The sequence below is a fragment of the Lepidochelys kempii genome, chromosome 10, assembly GCF_965140265.1.
Source record: "Lepidochelys kempii isolate rLepKem1 chromosome 10, rLepKem1.hap2, whole genome shotgun sequence".
Lineage (NCBI taxonomy): Eukaryota > Metazoa > Chordata > Testudines > Cheloniidae > Lepidochelys > Lepidochelys kempii.
The window spans coordinates 44,551,720-44,566,561 of record NC_133265.1 but is presented as its reverse complement, the minus strand read 5'-3'; the positions used below and the strand labels follow the sequence as shown (position 1 = coordinate 44,566,561).

The window sequence follows — 14,842 nt, the reverse complement described above, 5'->3', positions numbered from 1 at the left end:
TGGAACAGCGCAGGCAGCCAGCCCCACGCGGGAGCTGCCAAACAGCCCAGGGGGTCCAGCTCCAGCTTGTTCGACTGGGGCAGGCCTGAGGGGGTGATGCTTGCAGCGCCAAGGCTGGTGGGTGATTGACTGTTAGGGGGCATTGCTGTAAAGCTGCCTCCAGCAATGGCCTCAGGAACCATGAGACTCAGCTCTGGTAGAGGCTGCACTGAGCCTGGGCACACATACCCACGGATGCAGAACTATACACGGAGGATGGAAACCCCTCCATGTCCCACCATGGCTCTCTGAGTTGCTGCCCGCCCAGAACCTCAGCACCAATTAAATGAATCTCCTCTAGCTCCCCACACTTCTCTCTGCACCCCTGTACCCACAACACCAGCTGCTCTGGAGCTCTGTCCATGGCCCAGTTTGGATCACACCTCCCACCTGATCTGTAACCTGTTTCCAGGTGAGCTATTAGACAGGAGTAGCCCTTGGGATCACACTGGGGAGAATTCCTCCACCTTCCCCACCCTCTCTGAGCCAGGCTCTGGGGATGGTTGGGCCTGAGGTGTGTTACGGCACTCAGAACAGGAGCACGTGCAAGCCACAGTCACGGGTCAATGCAGGCTCCGGCCTAGTGCGGCCTGCTCACAGCACTGTGGGCTCATGTTTACGGTAAAGATGCTGCCAGGAAGCCCCCACTTGGACACCAGGGACCCAGCTCCTGAGCACAGCTCCGAACGCTGCAATGCAGGAGGGCAGCTGGTCAAACATTCGTGCCGGATGCTGGCTGGTCCTCTGAACCTCGGGGGGGCTGCAGAGTGTGGCTGCAAGCATCCCCAGTGCAGGCTCAGGGGGGAGATGGTGGGAATTGGGAATGCTACCAGGGCAGCGTCTCTGTGGTATCTGAGCATGTCTGCTTTCCCAGCCATTTACATACCAATACCGGGGCCAGGGGCTGAACCTGGCACCTGAGCACCAAGAGTCAGGCCTTGGCCTAGAGCAGTGGTACCTAAAGTTTAACAGCCCGCGAACCCCTTTCACTAAATTGTGAAATCTCGTGAACCCCCTCCTAAAAATGAATATTTCCAGGGATTTAAGTTTAAATTTCCTCCGCATTCCTCCTGCTGCTGGACCCCGTTGACTGCCCTGGTCAACTGATCTCCACTGAGCTCGGGCTGCAGGTCCTACTGACTGCTGGGGCTCGGGCTGCCAGCCCTGCAACCGCCCGGCCCCGCTCTCCCTGGGGCTCGGGCTGCCAGCCCTGCAACCGCCCGGCCCCGCTCTCCCTGGGGCTCGGGCTGCCAGCCCTGCAACCGCCCGGCCCCGCTCTCCCTGGGGCTTGGGCTGCCAGCCCTGCAACCGCCCGGCCCCGCTCTCCCTGGGGCTCGGGCTGCCAGCCCTGCAACCGCCCGGCCCCGCTCTCCCTGGGGCTCGGGCTGCCAGCCCTGCAACCGGGTCCCACCTGCTGCCGCCAATGCCCGGAGTCCTCTGGCCGCCATGAGTGAAATGTTTCTGGCGAACCCCTTGTAACGTTCTGCGAACCCCAGTTTGGGAACCACTGGCCTAGAGGCGTGACTCCACTAGGCTCAGCCCAGAGGGCAAGCTGTGACCACACACAGCCACTCCCGTACGGACCCAGGAGAGTCACCAGGAGAGTCCAGAGCCACGAGGGACAGTGAGGTCGAGAGACGGGCCAGCGCCCAGGGTCCAGACCAGGCACAGTGGGGAGTGGGGGCAGGCTTCACAGTAACGGGGAGCTATCCTAGGCCGGCACGGGAGGAAGGTGTGAGCCCTGTGGAGGGAGGGGAGGAGGCAGAGCGGTGGCTAGGTGCTCCACCTTGAGGAGAAGGAGCAGTGCGTGTAGGGCAAGGGGGTGAGAGGGTGATGCATGGTGAGAACGGCAGGGCAGGGGGAGGTGACCTGAGCAGCCTGGCATGTGCACTGAGCAGAGGAAGATGGGGGCGGGACAGGAGCTGGCTGAGGGCACCCACCCGTAGCCCCCCCGAGGAGCTGCAATGCCATGCTTACCGGGGATACTGCAATGTAGGCTGCAGCTGCCCTGGTCTAATGCGGCAGAGCAGCCTGCGGAGCCGACAGGAGCCCTGCACCCGCAGAGACACAGCCCAGCATACAAGGCTCTGCTTGGCTCTGGGCACCCTCTGCTCGTAGCAGGGTGGCCCATTGGATGCTGGGAGCGTATTGTCTGATCCCAGCCAGCCCCCCGGGGAAGAGACCGCCAATACGGCGGGCCCACGCCGTGACCTGGTTGATGTGGGCCTCTGGATTCTGCCTGATGCTCCTTACTGCCGGGGGAGCTCCATGGTGCCCTGGGAACCAGTCTCCTCCTGAGCCCTCTGGCAGTGCTGCACCACCTCCTCCCTGTCCTGCCCCGATCTCCAAGGCCAGGCCGTAGGCTGGGGATGGGGGCTAAAACAGTGCTAGCTTGCTGATCTAGAGAGCAGCTCCCTGCCATGGACTCACTATGGGGCTGGCAGCAGAGCTAATGCTACAGCTGGTGGGTAGTGGGGGAGGTAAGGGGGGCAGCAGCACCTCCTCCTCTGGGAGCTCCTGGAGCTGCGACTTACCTGCACCCGTCCTTAACAGCTGTGCTAAGGAAAGCAAGGATGCAGAGGGGGATAAAACTGGTGTTAACATCAGCCACTGGCACAGTCCCGCCAAGTGCAGTGCAGGGAGCCCCCCCTGTGCTAAGTTGCTGCGGGGGCGGGGGCTAGAAGTCACACAAGCATTAACTGAGAGGTGCTACCAGGCAGCGGCGGAGTAGCCACTGGGCCTACGGGGCCTGTGCCCAGAGGTCCTGGCCAATTGGGGGACCCTGGAGCCCCGGAAAGGTTGGGAAAGCCCCCGCGCCATGACCCCGCTCCTGGGCAGCAGCGCTGGGCAGGCGGGGCTGTAGGGGAAACCCCTGTGCCTCTTGACCCCGCTCCCCGACAGACGGCCGGTTGAGGGAAACTTCCGCCCGCCCCCACTACTTGGTGTCCGCACTGGGGGAAGCCCCCTGCACCCCTGACCCCGCTCCCCAGTAGCGCTGGGCAGGTGCAGGGGCAAGGTAAGCCCCCCGCGCCCTCCTGACCCCATCCCCAGCAGAAGCTGGGGGGCAGCAGGGGAAGCCCCAGCACCAAGACCCCCGCTGCGGCCCCGGGGCTGGAGGAGCTCTCACTCCCCGCTGCGGCCCCGGGCTAGGAGAACTCTCACTCTCTGCGGCAGACTGTGGCTGTGGCTGGGGGACAGAGCTTCTCCAGTCTTGGGGCCGCAGTGCGGGGGCAGAATGGGGAGGTACCCTGGGTGGAAGAGGGGCAGGGCCTTGGGGAAAGGGCAGAAAGGGGTGGGGCACAGGCAGGTTCACATGCAAAGGAAGTGAAAGGAGAGGGGAGGGGAAGGGAGGGGCCTCCCCACTTGCTCTGGCCCAGGGCCCCAGGAAACCTTAATCCGCCTCTGCTACCATAGGGGCCCTGCTGTGATGGCAGAAAATGAGACTTGAGCAAATGCTCCTCTTGGATGCGCCCAGCTGGTCTGGGCTCTCATATCTGGCTCCCCCTGTTGACCAGGGGTAGATCTGTGGCATCCAGAGCCTACGGCTGTCAAGTGGTACCCAGGGGAACGCTGCTCATCAAAGCCAGGGAGCGGGCAACAATGGAAGTAGATTGACTTGGAGCCAGCACACCCAGCACAGGTTCAGAGATCCCAGCTGTGCTCTCCTGGGGAAGCAGTGATGCCCATGTGCAGTGCACAGCCCTGGGGCACTGGCCTAGGGGCCAGAAGTCTTGTCAGCCACCAAACCCCTTTTTCAGTCTAGGCAGAAGGGGAGCTGGCTTCAGCCACTCAGCACCTCCTGGTGTGGGATCAGGCCAGGTGAGCCAGTGAGGCCTGGACCTGTCATTGGCCAGGTGGGGAGGGAAGGGGTCACGAGGTCTTTCACCCTGCTCCGTGTGCCAGGGACACTGGACTCTGGAGACCTCCCTGCTTGGGCTGGGCAGGGCAGGGAGGAAGGCCAGGAGGGCTGTCCAGTGGGCTCTGGGTGCCCACGGCAGGGTGAGCTTTGCAGACGCTCTAAAGGCAATCAACACGCTCGATCAGCACTCACCTTGCTCCTTCTTGAACTCGTTCTCACTCATGAACACTGGGGCCATGAGCTCTCCCACCGGTGGCTGGATGGAGACGTAGAACTGGCGTGAGTGGGTGCTGGAGGAAACACACCACAGTGAGAAGGACCCAGCCTGGTTGAACCCGGGGAGTTGAGGGCAACTGTCAATCCCCACCATGCTCTGCCCTGCATGCCAGGCCCAGCTCATCAACAGCGGCAGCCACTCCTCCAAGAGCGCTCCAAAGCCCTGTGCAAAGGGGGAAGGTGCCACTGCCCCACTATAGGGGTGGGGAAACTGAGGCACAGAGGGAGGGTCAGAAGGAGACCCCACCAGCGCTCAGCAGCCAACGCAGCAGCTTGTTATGACCCAGCCCTTGATGCTCTCTGGACAGCAGGGAGGAAGGAGCTCATCCACCCCGGACAGACACTAGTGCCAGTGGGGAGTTGGGGAATGGGACTAGACACCCTGTTCCAAAGCAGATGCTCTCCCATGTCAGGCAGTGGGGCAGCCCAACAGCTCAGTGCCAGGCGGTGCCATGTGACAGGCTATGTGCCCACTGCTGCCTAAGAGAAGGTAGGCCCTGCCTTAGTTCCCTTCTAAGGTGTGGGGGGGAGGACTCCCAAGCTGCGCCAGGGAGCAAATCCCCGGTGGTGTGGGAGTCACTGACTGATGGGGCCAGGAACAAGAACCCTTCTCTGCTCTCTGTAGGGCCCATTTGCGAGCCCCCTCTCTGATCAAAGCAGCTGCACTTGGGCTGGAATAGCTCTGCTGTGGACTCACGTGGGGAATCAAAGCCACCCTGCGCTGGTAACACCTGAACGCCTGGCATTACAGCTCCACTAGGCTCTACAGCCACCACCCCACTGAGATGAATGGGGCAGAGCCACTGCAGACAGCCCTGCCCCAGGGTCCCAAGGTGATGTGTCTGGTGGGCCGGATCTGTGGCCAGCCGACACCAGCCCAGCCGAGCGCTGACCAGGGTCCTGGAGCCATGCTAAGAGGGGTAACTCCTGCCTGTACCCATGGGGGGCAGGGAGGGGAACTCACCACAGCTGGAAGTTGGCTGCCTGGGTGGAGTCGCAGAAGTCGATGCCCATGATTACGTTGGCGGTGTCGCCGGGCGCTAAGGACTCTAAACACAGGGACAGTGCGTGACTCCAGACATAGCGGTCTCCACCTGGGCTGGGCCAGGCTGGCAATGCACACAGTCATGGAATCCCCTCGGTCTCCGGAAGGGAGCCAAGGGGAATCCCCGCCTGTGATGCATGAACTGCAATGGCCTTAGCCAGCTCCCTGCTGCACATACACCTCAGGCCAGGTCCTTCCAGAAAGCCTACGAGGTTGGTGGGGAGGTGTCCTGAGGAAGCATGTGCAGCCCCCAGCCTGTAACTCCGCCCACAGGGCCCCAGGGGAGGAAAGCTGCTCACTTTGGGGGAGGGTTCAGCCACCTAGAAGCGCTCAGGCCAGCACGGCTGACCGGGGGCTTCCGGCTGGGACCTCCCAGGTGGTCAGCCTGGGAAAGGCCAGTGCCAGTGGGGTGAGGATCCATCCCCCATCCCATGACAAACTGGGGTGCAGGTAAAGACACCACTACCCCTGACCGCCCCTCCCTCCCATACAGTGTGCCCGGGTGACAATTAGGGCCCCATTCTAGTCCTCCCCGAAATGGCCCCTAGGAGACAGCAGCTGCAGCACATGCAGACAGAGGGGCCCAGGATCGTGTCCCAGGCAGGAAGCTTCGTGGGGCATCTTCTCTGCCCTACCCCCCTGATTTCAGTCCACAACTGAGCAGCTGGGCCCCCCTGCCCAACACAGAGTGTTTGGTGGCAACAGCCTAGCTGAGGGGCTTGCAGCCTGGCCCTGGCAGCGGGAGGGGCTGGCCACCTGGGCTCCCGCTGGTCAGTGTGAAGCCCGCGTCCTGCAAAGCCCAGAACGTGCACCACGCCAGGAAGCCTCACTCAGTGGGCAGAGCCAGGCTTCGCCACTAACTCGCTGCATGAGCACCCCTGGCTGCAGCCCTGAGAGAGTGAGCCTGCCTTTGGGAGCCCCATCATCCCAGTTCAAGGCCAGCCGGCTTTACCGATCTCCTGGAACTCCTGGATTCGCATCCCGGACAGCAGCTTGGGATCGCTGACCCGCAGGTTCTTCACCTCCGACTCTGTATTGTTGGAGAACTGGATCTGCACGGCCACCATGTGGGGGTCGGGGGGGAAGGGCTGCCGGTTGAAGTAGTACTCCACCGAGAGCCCCTCGCCCGCCATGCGGTGCAGCAGCTCGTAGGTCTTCACAGTGCTGAATGTGGGGCTGAGCATCTGGGTGGAGGGAAAAAGGCCGATGGCACATGCCACGGGCGAGACGCAGGCTGGGGAGCAGCGATGAGCCAATCCCTATGCTCCGAGGCAGGGGAAGTGAAGGAATCACTTCAGGAGCTGGTCCTACCTCCATTGCTACCTGCAGATGCCTGAGGCCCTGGGCTGGGGGAGCAGGACTCTGGATGGCTGGCTGGGCTTGCAAGTTCTTCCCCCTCTTGAGCCATGGTGCTGGAACAGTTTTTGGAGTGGGGGTGCTGAGCTGCACCCCTCTTACCCCTGTCCATGCCCCTCACCGCCCCCTAGAGCTGGGGCTGGGAGCAGGGTCATGGCTCTGGGAGGGGGGGACGCGGACAGGGCTAAGGTGGTGGAGGCTAGGGCCACAGCTAGGGGCGGGTGCGGAGCCCTGGGTGCGGGGCTGGCGGCCGGGACTCTGGAGCCAGCAGTGGAGCCCTGGGGGGCAGGGGCCGAGCGGGAGCCTGGGCTGGCAGCAGAGCCCCCAGGCACAGGACTGGCAGCTGAGTGGCAGCGAGGGCCAGCAGCGGGGCAGGCAGCCAGGACTCTGGGCAGCAGGGGAGCAGGGCCAGTGACCAGGAAGCAGAACGTGAAACCTGGGGGTGCTGCAGCACCCCCACACCCCTACTTCCCATGCCTATGCTCTTGGGGTGGCCTAGTTCTCCTGAAGGGACCCCAGGGCCTACCTGCTGCCCCATCTCTAACTCCCAGTTCCCCTCAAGTGGGGGAATCCCCCAGCAGAGTGTAGTGCAGGGGAGACCTCACTGCGGCTTTCTAGGCCTCCTTACGCGGTGCTCTGGAAGGAGGGATCCAGCGACAGGGCCGCCGTCCCAGCATGAAGAACCGGGGTCACTCACAGTAGGAACCAGCGAGGTGTCGGTCAGCGTGAGTCCCTCCAGGTCAGTCACCAGGCTGCTGGAGACGATAGCAGGGGAGGAGGCTGGCTGCGGTGGAGCGGGGGTGACTGCAAGGCAGAGACAAGTGGGGAACAAAGGGTTAAGAACCAGCGGTAGCCCGGACTGTCGAAAGCCCAGCGCAGCCTGGCAGAACCGGACAAATGGGGGCGGGAAGGGTGTTATGGGTTACGAGTCTCCTGACGCCTGGGGTTTGTTCTCCCGCCCCGTCAGTGTTGGTGGTGGAGGGGATTGTGCAGGTATCGCCCAGAGCCTGGGGGGGACACGACCCCACCCTCAGTGGCTTGGAAAGCGGGACACCCAGGAACGCCCAGCAGAGCCCTCTGCTGCCCCTGTTAGCAGCCCGGTTGGGCTGGCAGCCGCCTGATGAGACTGCAGGAAGTAGCAGGGAGTCTGGGAACCGCTGGGCATGGGGGTGGGGCACTGCCCTGAATACAGACTATGAAACTGACAACGAGCTGCAGAGCAGAGCTGAGCGTGGTGCCCCCTCGGGCAGGTCTCATCCAGGCCCAAGCCCAGCCCCAGGGGCACTGCTCGCTCTGCTGCTTCCCAGAGCCTTTGGTTTTGCTTTAAGCCACCTCAGTGGTGCTGAAAGGTGCCAGGCCCAGCCCAGCAGCCACAGCACAGTAGGTGGCAAGGTTAGTGCCCGCTGAACCACCCAGCCCTGCCTTGGATGGGGCGTTAGGACTGAGAGGGCAGCTCCGTCTCCAGGGTGCGCTCGCTCCTCAGCCCCGCTCCCTTGCCTGACAACGGAGTTCGAGGCCAGCTGGGAGAGTGGTTTTGTGACGGGAACACAGAGAGGGCGGAGACCCAATTCACCACCCCATTGAGAGTGAGGGTGGCTCTGTGGGTGAAGCTCTAGCAGGGGAAGCAAGAGACTCTATTCCCAGCTCTGCTGGTGACCATGGGCAAATCAGGTTTTCCTCAGTGCCTCTGTTTCCCCATCAGTTCAATGGGGCACTTTTCATCCAAGCACTTAACAAAGGTGATCAGTAGCATCACCCCCATTTTACAGATGGGAAAACTGAGGCACAGAGCAACGAGACTTGTCCAAGGTCACCCAGCAAAGCAGTGTAGAACCAGGACTAGAACCCAGGCCTAGCCACTAGGCAATGCTGCCTGTAGGCCTCCCTGGGGGGTTGGGGAAGGATTTATTAGTATTTGTAACGTGGTTTGAGATTCTTGGCCAGAGAGAAGCAGGGGATCGTTAATTCGAACTGGCTGAAAACTTTCCACTGAAATAATTTGTTTGACAGAAAACAGCTTTTTCTTTGATGTCAGAACCAGATATTTTCACACACAAAAAATCCACTTCCATCAGAACTGTAGGGTTTTGTAACAAACCCTAAACAACTTAATGTGTCAAGTTTCTGGCAACCAATTTTTTTTTGTTTTTACACAGAAATTTCAATTCTCAGCAACCAAAACACAAAAAAATTGTTCAGGTTTTGGTCAACTTAGATTAAATCCAAACCAAAAATTATTTGTGCCAACATTTTTCATAGATCAGAATCCCAGTCGTTTAGTTGTACTCTGGTAGCCTGGGAGTGCTAGGTGCTGCACAAATACAGAACCAAAAGCTGGCCCCTGGCCCACAGGGCTGCAATGTCAGAGTCTTTAGCTTATTAGTCAGACTTTCCACAGGCCACTCTCCATCACCCTGGACACCCAGGGACAAACCCAACCTGACCTACATGGGCCAGCACCACACAGCACAATTATGGGGCCGGGGTAGGCTCTTGTGCTATTTATGTGGGATGGGCTCACTCGTCTTAGAACGTGGCTCTTTTCTCCTTAACTAGAGAAAGGTTTCCCAAGGTCCTGGAGGGTGAATTCCCATGGGGGAGTTTCTCTCCTGCCTGGATCCCAGGTGCCCACTCAAAAACTGAGAAAAAGGAGGGTGGGAACTAGGGACACTAGGTGAAATTCCCCCCCTGTACAGAGGGCTGGGCAAGGCCTAGGCACCTGAAGAAGAACACGCTCCCAGCATCTGTAGCCGTGAAACGTCAAGGCTCCCTCAGCACCATGGACAGATCACACAGCTATGAAGAACCAATCAGCAGGCAGCTCGTGAGCCCAGTGGGCGGGATATCAGAACTATATGCATAAGCACTCCCTCCCCGTCCAATGACATGGGCGCTACCCCTTTAGAGCATGCAAAGGTCCCAGAGTGCTTTGCAGGCAATGATGATTAGGCCAGGGCCAGGGAGACATTAGTTACATCTCACAGTGGACTAAGAAGAGCAGAGGTCTATTCCCAGCTCAGCCGCTGGCCTGCTGGGCAACCTTGGGAAGTCACTTCCCTGACCTGTGCCTCAGTTTCCCCATCTGTAAAAGGGGATAATGATACTGCCCTCCTCTGTGAAGCCCTTTGCGATCTAGGGATGGAAAGTGCTGTATTAGGATGAAGGGTTACTACAACAACAACAACTGGTTGCACTCTAAGTCATAAGGACAGGCAGAAATTGGAACCCAGGAGTCCTGGCTCCCTGTCCCTCTCTAACCACTAGACTATGCTACTACAAAATCTAGTCATACTCATCCAGCCTCTTCTGGTCTCCTTCCCCGGGCCTCACTCTGTCACCAAACGCAGGACCCCATAACAGAGCCAATCTGCTCCACAGCCTCTAGGGCACCCCTCAGAGTCTTGTCTCAGCCTCCAACTTCCCCACACGGAGCTCAGGCTGTTCCTGAAGGGGGTTGTCTCATCCTTTGCTCATTCCTTCCCCGAGAAGCCACGTTTCCCAGGACATCTGCTCTTAAAGGGCTCTCAGGCCATAAGGGACACCTGGGGTCCTGTGCACACATTGAGTGTGACACTGCCCCCGTCCTCAAAGTCTGTCCCAAGGAGAGTCCCTGTGTCTTTGCTGCACACCCCTCTCCCCAGCATGGCAGTGAGAACAGACTAACCCACTGCACCGGTGGCATTAGGCACATTCCCCCTTTGCAGTCCCAGGGAGCTCCCTGAAAGATAGATTTGGCCCACAAGGGCCTTCTATTTGGCTCACTGGGCATCAGATGCTCCCCCTCGCTCCCTGCTGGGGGTCCGCTGTAAGGATGGCCCCGCTGCCTGGCTCCAACTCTGCCTAGGGCCAGCTGGAGCCACATAGCAGCAGAAACCCCAATGGGGAGCAGGAAGGAACAGTTGATGCCTGGCGGGCCAAACAGAAGGCCTTCGCCAGCGGCTCCAGTCCCTGTGCTCCCCTGCAGTGCCAGGTTGCTCCTTTCCCTCCCCTACAGAGCAGCCTCCAGGTTGCCACGTGCCAGTCCCAGGCCTCGGTGAGGGGTGCTCAGAGGTGGGTCAGTGCAGGGATGCTACAGCCTAGGAGCAGGCAGGGGAGCACAGGGAGGACACAGAGGTGGAGCCAGACCTGAGTAGCAGGACCTCCTGGACAGCAGAGCCCCCAGCTGGGAGCACAAGCCAGGCACAGGCAGGAGGAGGTGGGGATAGGACAGGCTCTGGGGGGAGCTACCTCCTGTGTCCCCCACTGTCCCCATCTTCCTCCCAGATAGGGCCCCCAGAATTGAGCTTTTCAGGGAGCCCTGTCAAATTATTGACTTGAACTGGGACCATATAGAACATGGTTGCAACCAAGGTCCTGTAGTGGCACCAAATCTTGTATAAAGGGGGTCAAATAAGGTGTCTCAGACAAGGTTATGGTTTGCTGGTTATGATTATGCTGTCTACGTGTGTGTATCATTTTTGTAGTTATGAATATTGGCTCTATACTGTCTGTAGTTCAGACTTGTGCTATGCTTCTGGGTGACACCCCGGACAAGTTGGTGTCAGCTCTGCCTAGCTTGCTTGATGGCCCATTAAGGACCATCAGCTATACAACTGACCCACTGAGAGAAGGCAGACACGCCTTGGGACTCAGCAAGGTATGCAGGGACATGCCGATGGACCGAACTCTGAGGTTTTTCCAGGCCATGTGATGGACGGCTTGTCTTTGGGACAAAGAAAGAAAGACCACTTGGCAAGAGAACATAAAAAGCTGCTGCAGCTCCTCCATCTGGTCTTCAATCCTGCTTCTCACCTCTGGAGGGACTTTGCTACACTAAAGCCTTGAACCAAGTACTGAAAGACCCATCCCAGCTGTGGACATACTCCAGAGACTTGATTTGAACCTGCAGTTTATTCTATCACTGCTGCAAACCTGAACCAAGAACTTTGCCATGACTGTGTGTAATCGATTCCATTTAACCAATTCTAGCTCTCATCTGTATCTTTTTCCTTTTATGAATAAACCTTTAGATTTTAGATGCTAAAGGATTGGCAACAGCGTGATTTCTGGGTAAGATCTGATTTGTATATTGACCTGGGTCTAGGGCTTGGTCCTTTGGGATCGAGAGAACCTCTTTTCTTTTCCTGGGGTATTGGTTTTCATAACTATCTGTCCCCATAATGAGTGGCACTGGTGGTGATACTGGGAAACTGGAGTGTCTGAGGGAATTGCTTGTGTGACTTGTGGTTAGCCAGTGGGGTGAGACCAAAGTCCTCTCTGTCTGTCTGGTTTGGTTTGCCTTGGTGTGCATAGAAACCCCAGCCTTGGGCTGTAACTGCCCTGCTTTAAGCAGTTTGTCCTGAATTGGCACTCTCAGTTGGGTCCCACCAGAACCAGCATCGTTACAGGCCCCCATGGGCAAATGCCACCACTGACTCCCATGAGAGCCAGGCAGCAGGCAGGCAGGGAAGCTACAGTTCCAAACAGGGAGGAGGAGAAATGGTAGCAAAGCAGAGGAGAGATGGGGAGATGGAGGGAAGGTATCAAGAGAAGTCTCCCTGACTCTCTCCCCCGCCCCAGCCTTCCAGCCCATAGTGCAGTGGGGATAAGCCATGGGGCAGCGACACTCACAGTCATCCAGGTCCAGCAAGGAGATCTCCTTGGTCCCTTTCCTGGCGTCCTTTGGAGTTGGTTTGCTGCTGGGAGGCTGCAAGAGAGGACAGAGCCGGGGCAGTATGACTGTCAGCAGGCGGGGTGCGGGCAGAGGGCTGGGAAAGGAGCACAGGACCCTGAGAGGCCCAGCCAGTGGTGAGCTGGAGCCAGTTTGCACCGGTTTGCTAGAACCGGTTGTTAAATTTAGAAGCCCTTTTAGAACCGGTTGTCCAACCGGTTCTAAAAGGGCTTCTAAATTAACTGGCCAAAAGTGGCACCTTAGGCACCGACTCCATGGGTGTTCCAGCCCTGGAGCATCCAAAGGGAAAATATGGTGGGTGTAGAGCACCCACTGGCAGCTCCCTGCCCCACCCCCGGCCCCAGCTTGCCTCCACCTCCTCCCTGCTCCGCTTCGCCACCGCCCCTAGGCTTCCGGCAAATCAGCTGTTTGCGCTGGAAGCTGGGGCGGGCTGAGAAGCAAGTGGCGGCTTCCTGCTCAGGCCCAGGGAGGCGGAAGTGAGCTGGGGAGGGAGGTGGGGGGGTGAGGAGGGCTGCCTGCGTGGCAGCAGGTAACCAAGGGGGGGGCGCGCAGGGGAACTGCTCCCCACCCCAGCTCACCTCCGCCACCCTCAGCCTGAGCGGGAAGCCGCCGCCTGCTTCTCAGCCCTCCCAGGCTTCCCGCCAAACAGCTGATTCGCGGGAAGCTGGGGCGGTGGGGGGGGCAGCAGAGGTGAGGTGATCTGGAGCCGGGTGTGGGGCAGGGAGCTGCCGGTGCATGCTCTGCACCACCAAATTTTCCCAGTGGGTGCTCCAGCTCCGGAGCACCCAGGGAGTCGGCGCCTAAGGCGCCACTTTTGATGTGATCAGTGGGGGAGCGGCTGCTTCCCCTGCTCCCCACTAGCTATGCTCCCCCGCTCCTAGGAGCCAGAGGGACCTGCCAGATGCTTCCTGGGAGCTGCCCCAGGTAAGCACCTCTGGGACTCCCCACCTTGCCCCCTGGCAGGTGCCTCTGGCTCTTAGGGGCGGAGCGGGGTGGGCACCCACTACGGTGGCCCATGAGATCCTCCTGCCCAGTTCTGGGGGCAGCCAGGGGACAGGGGTGGATGGGGCAGGGGTCCTGGGGGGGCCTCAAGGAATGCGGGGGGGTTGGGTGGGGCAGGAGTCCTGGGGGGCGGGGGTGGGCAACTACCCCCTCGTGGGGTGAGGAGGGAACCCGTTGTTAAGATTTTGGCAGCTCATCGCTGGGCCCAGCTCAGCACTGGCACGGGGAGCCTTTGGTGCAGGATGCTCAGGGAGGGGCAAGAGCTGAGTCCCATCCCAGTGCATGGGAGCCCCGGCCCACCTCTGCAGGGCAGATGGGTGGTGCCAGGGCTCAGCGGCAGCAAGCCCCTCCCTGGACGCCCAGCCCGTCCCCTCACCTTGGTTCTCCTCTTGCTCTCCGGCTCTGACTGGGATTCCTCTGCCTCGGAGCCTGAGTCCGACTCAGATGAGCTGCTCTCCGAGACGCTGCCCTCCTCCCAAGAGGACTCGGAACCCCCTTTCCCTTCGTGCTGCGGCTTCTTCTTCTTCCCCTTCTTCCCCTGCTCCTCCTCCTCGCTGGGGTCGCTACGGGAAGGAGAGGGTCAGGCACAGGGCACCACCACACCTCGCATGCCCCTCGAACAGGAGGACTGCCAGGGGGTGCCTGCTACCAGTGGCTAATTTATATACTTTGATATCATGGGTAAGAGCCACGGCTGGGGACCACGCGTCTGAGCTAGGCTCACACTCTCCGGCAGATTTATCTGGCAGGACAATCACATTGTGCCAATGTTGGGGTGATGTCACCCCAAGCTGTGACACACCCTGGGTGGCTGACATTCTCCCCACACCCAGCACTCCTGAGCTGTCCCCTGCTGGTTGAGTGACTGACATCCCCTCCACCAACACTCCTGCATATCCCCCTGCTGGCACTGGAGTAGCTGGGCCCAGCCTTTCAGCCTGGGATCACTGCCTGGCACATGGGCAAAGGTGCTGGGTGTTAAAGGCATGAGAAACAGACATGGTGGGATGGGCTGTAGTCCCCCCATATCCCCGGGGGTGTTCCTCAGTCCCTATCCGGTGGCACCTCCTGCCCCGTCTCCCCTCCACAGCCTGTGATACCTCCCGGCGATCTCCAGGCAGGCTTTCCGGGGCCCTTCCTTTCCCTTCTTTTTCTTCTTCTTCTTCTTCTCCTCCTCCTCCGACTGGTCTCCACTCTCCTCGCCCCGGCTTCCCGAGTCAGAGCTGCTCTCACTGCTGCTGCTGCTGCTCTCACTCTCCAACTCGCTGACCGATTCCGGTTCTGGGAGAGAGAGAGAAAATCTCAGGGTTCACAGCCCTTGCCATGGCACCGTCTGCAAGGCTGGCCCACCCACTGGCTCCATGCCAACAACTGCCCCGCCCAGCCTGCCGCTGGCTGCTACGCCACACTGCCATCCCATGCACTTGACCCTTCCCTCCAGGGCCCTTACACTGCCATGGTCGCTGGGCCGGGGTTCCCCCAGCTGGTGCGCTGGGGAGCAGGCAGGAAGGGAGTCATCATGTCATTCCCATACATGCACAGAGATGCGCCCTGTCCCGTGTGGGCGACGCTGGCTGTGCCCGCTCCCCACAAA

At 60.0% G+C, this 14,842-nt stretch overlaps 1 protein-coding gene across 6 annotated transcripts in view; it reads right to left on the bottom strand.

Moving 5' to 3' along the window:
* AP3B2 (adaptor related protein complex 3 subunit beta 2) overlaps positions 1 to 14,842 on the bottom strand; it is a 64,464-nt gene that overhangs the window by 5,136 nt on the left and 44,486 nt on the right. For all 6 annotated transcript variants that reach the window (XM_073363181.1, XM_073363182.1, XM_073363183.1 and 3 more), the window contains 7 exons: positions 14,349 to 14,529; positions 13,625 to 13,811; positions 12,186 to 12,261; positions 7,273 to 7,379; positions 6,172 to 6,403; positions 5,139 to 5,223; positions 4,091 to 4,188 (listed from right to left, as the gene is read on the bottom strand). In XM_073363181.1, the coding sequence (XP_073219282.1) occupies positions 4,091 to 4,188; positions 5,139 to 5,223; positions 6,172 to 6,403; positions 7,273 to 7,379; positions 12,186 to 12,261; positions 13,625 to 13,811; positions 14,349 to 14,529 (966 nt within the window). The remainder of the gene's footprint in view (positions 1 to 4,090; positions 4,189 to 5,138; positions 5,224 to 6,171; positions 6,404 to 7,272; positions 7,380 to 12,185; positions 12,262 to 13,624; positions 13,812 to 14,348; positions 14,530 to 14,842) is intronic.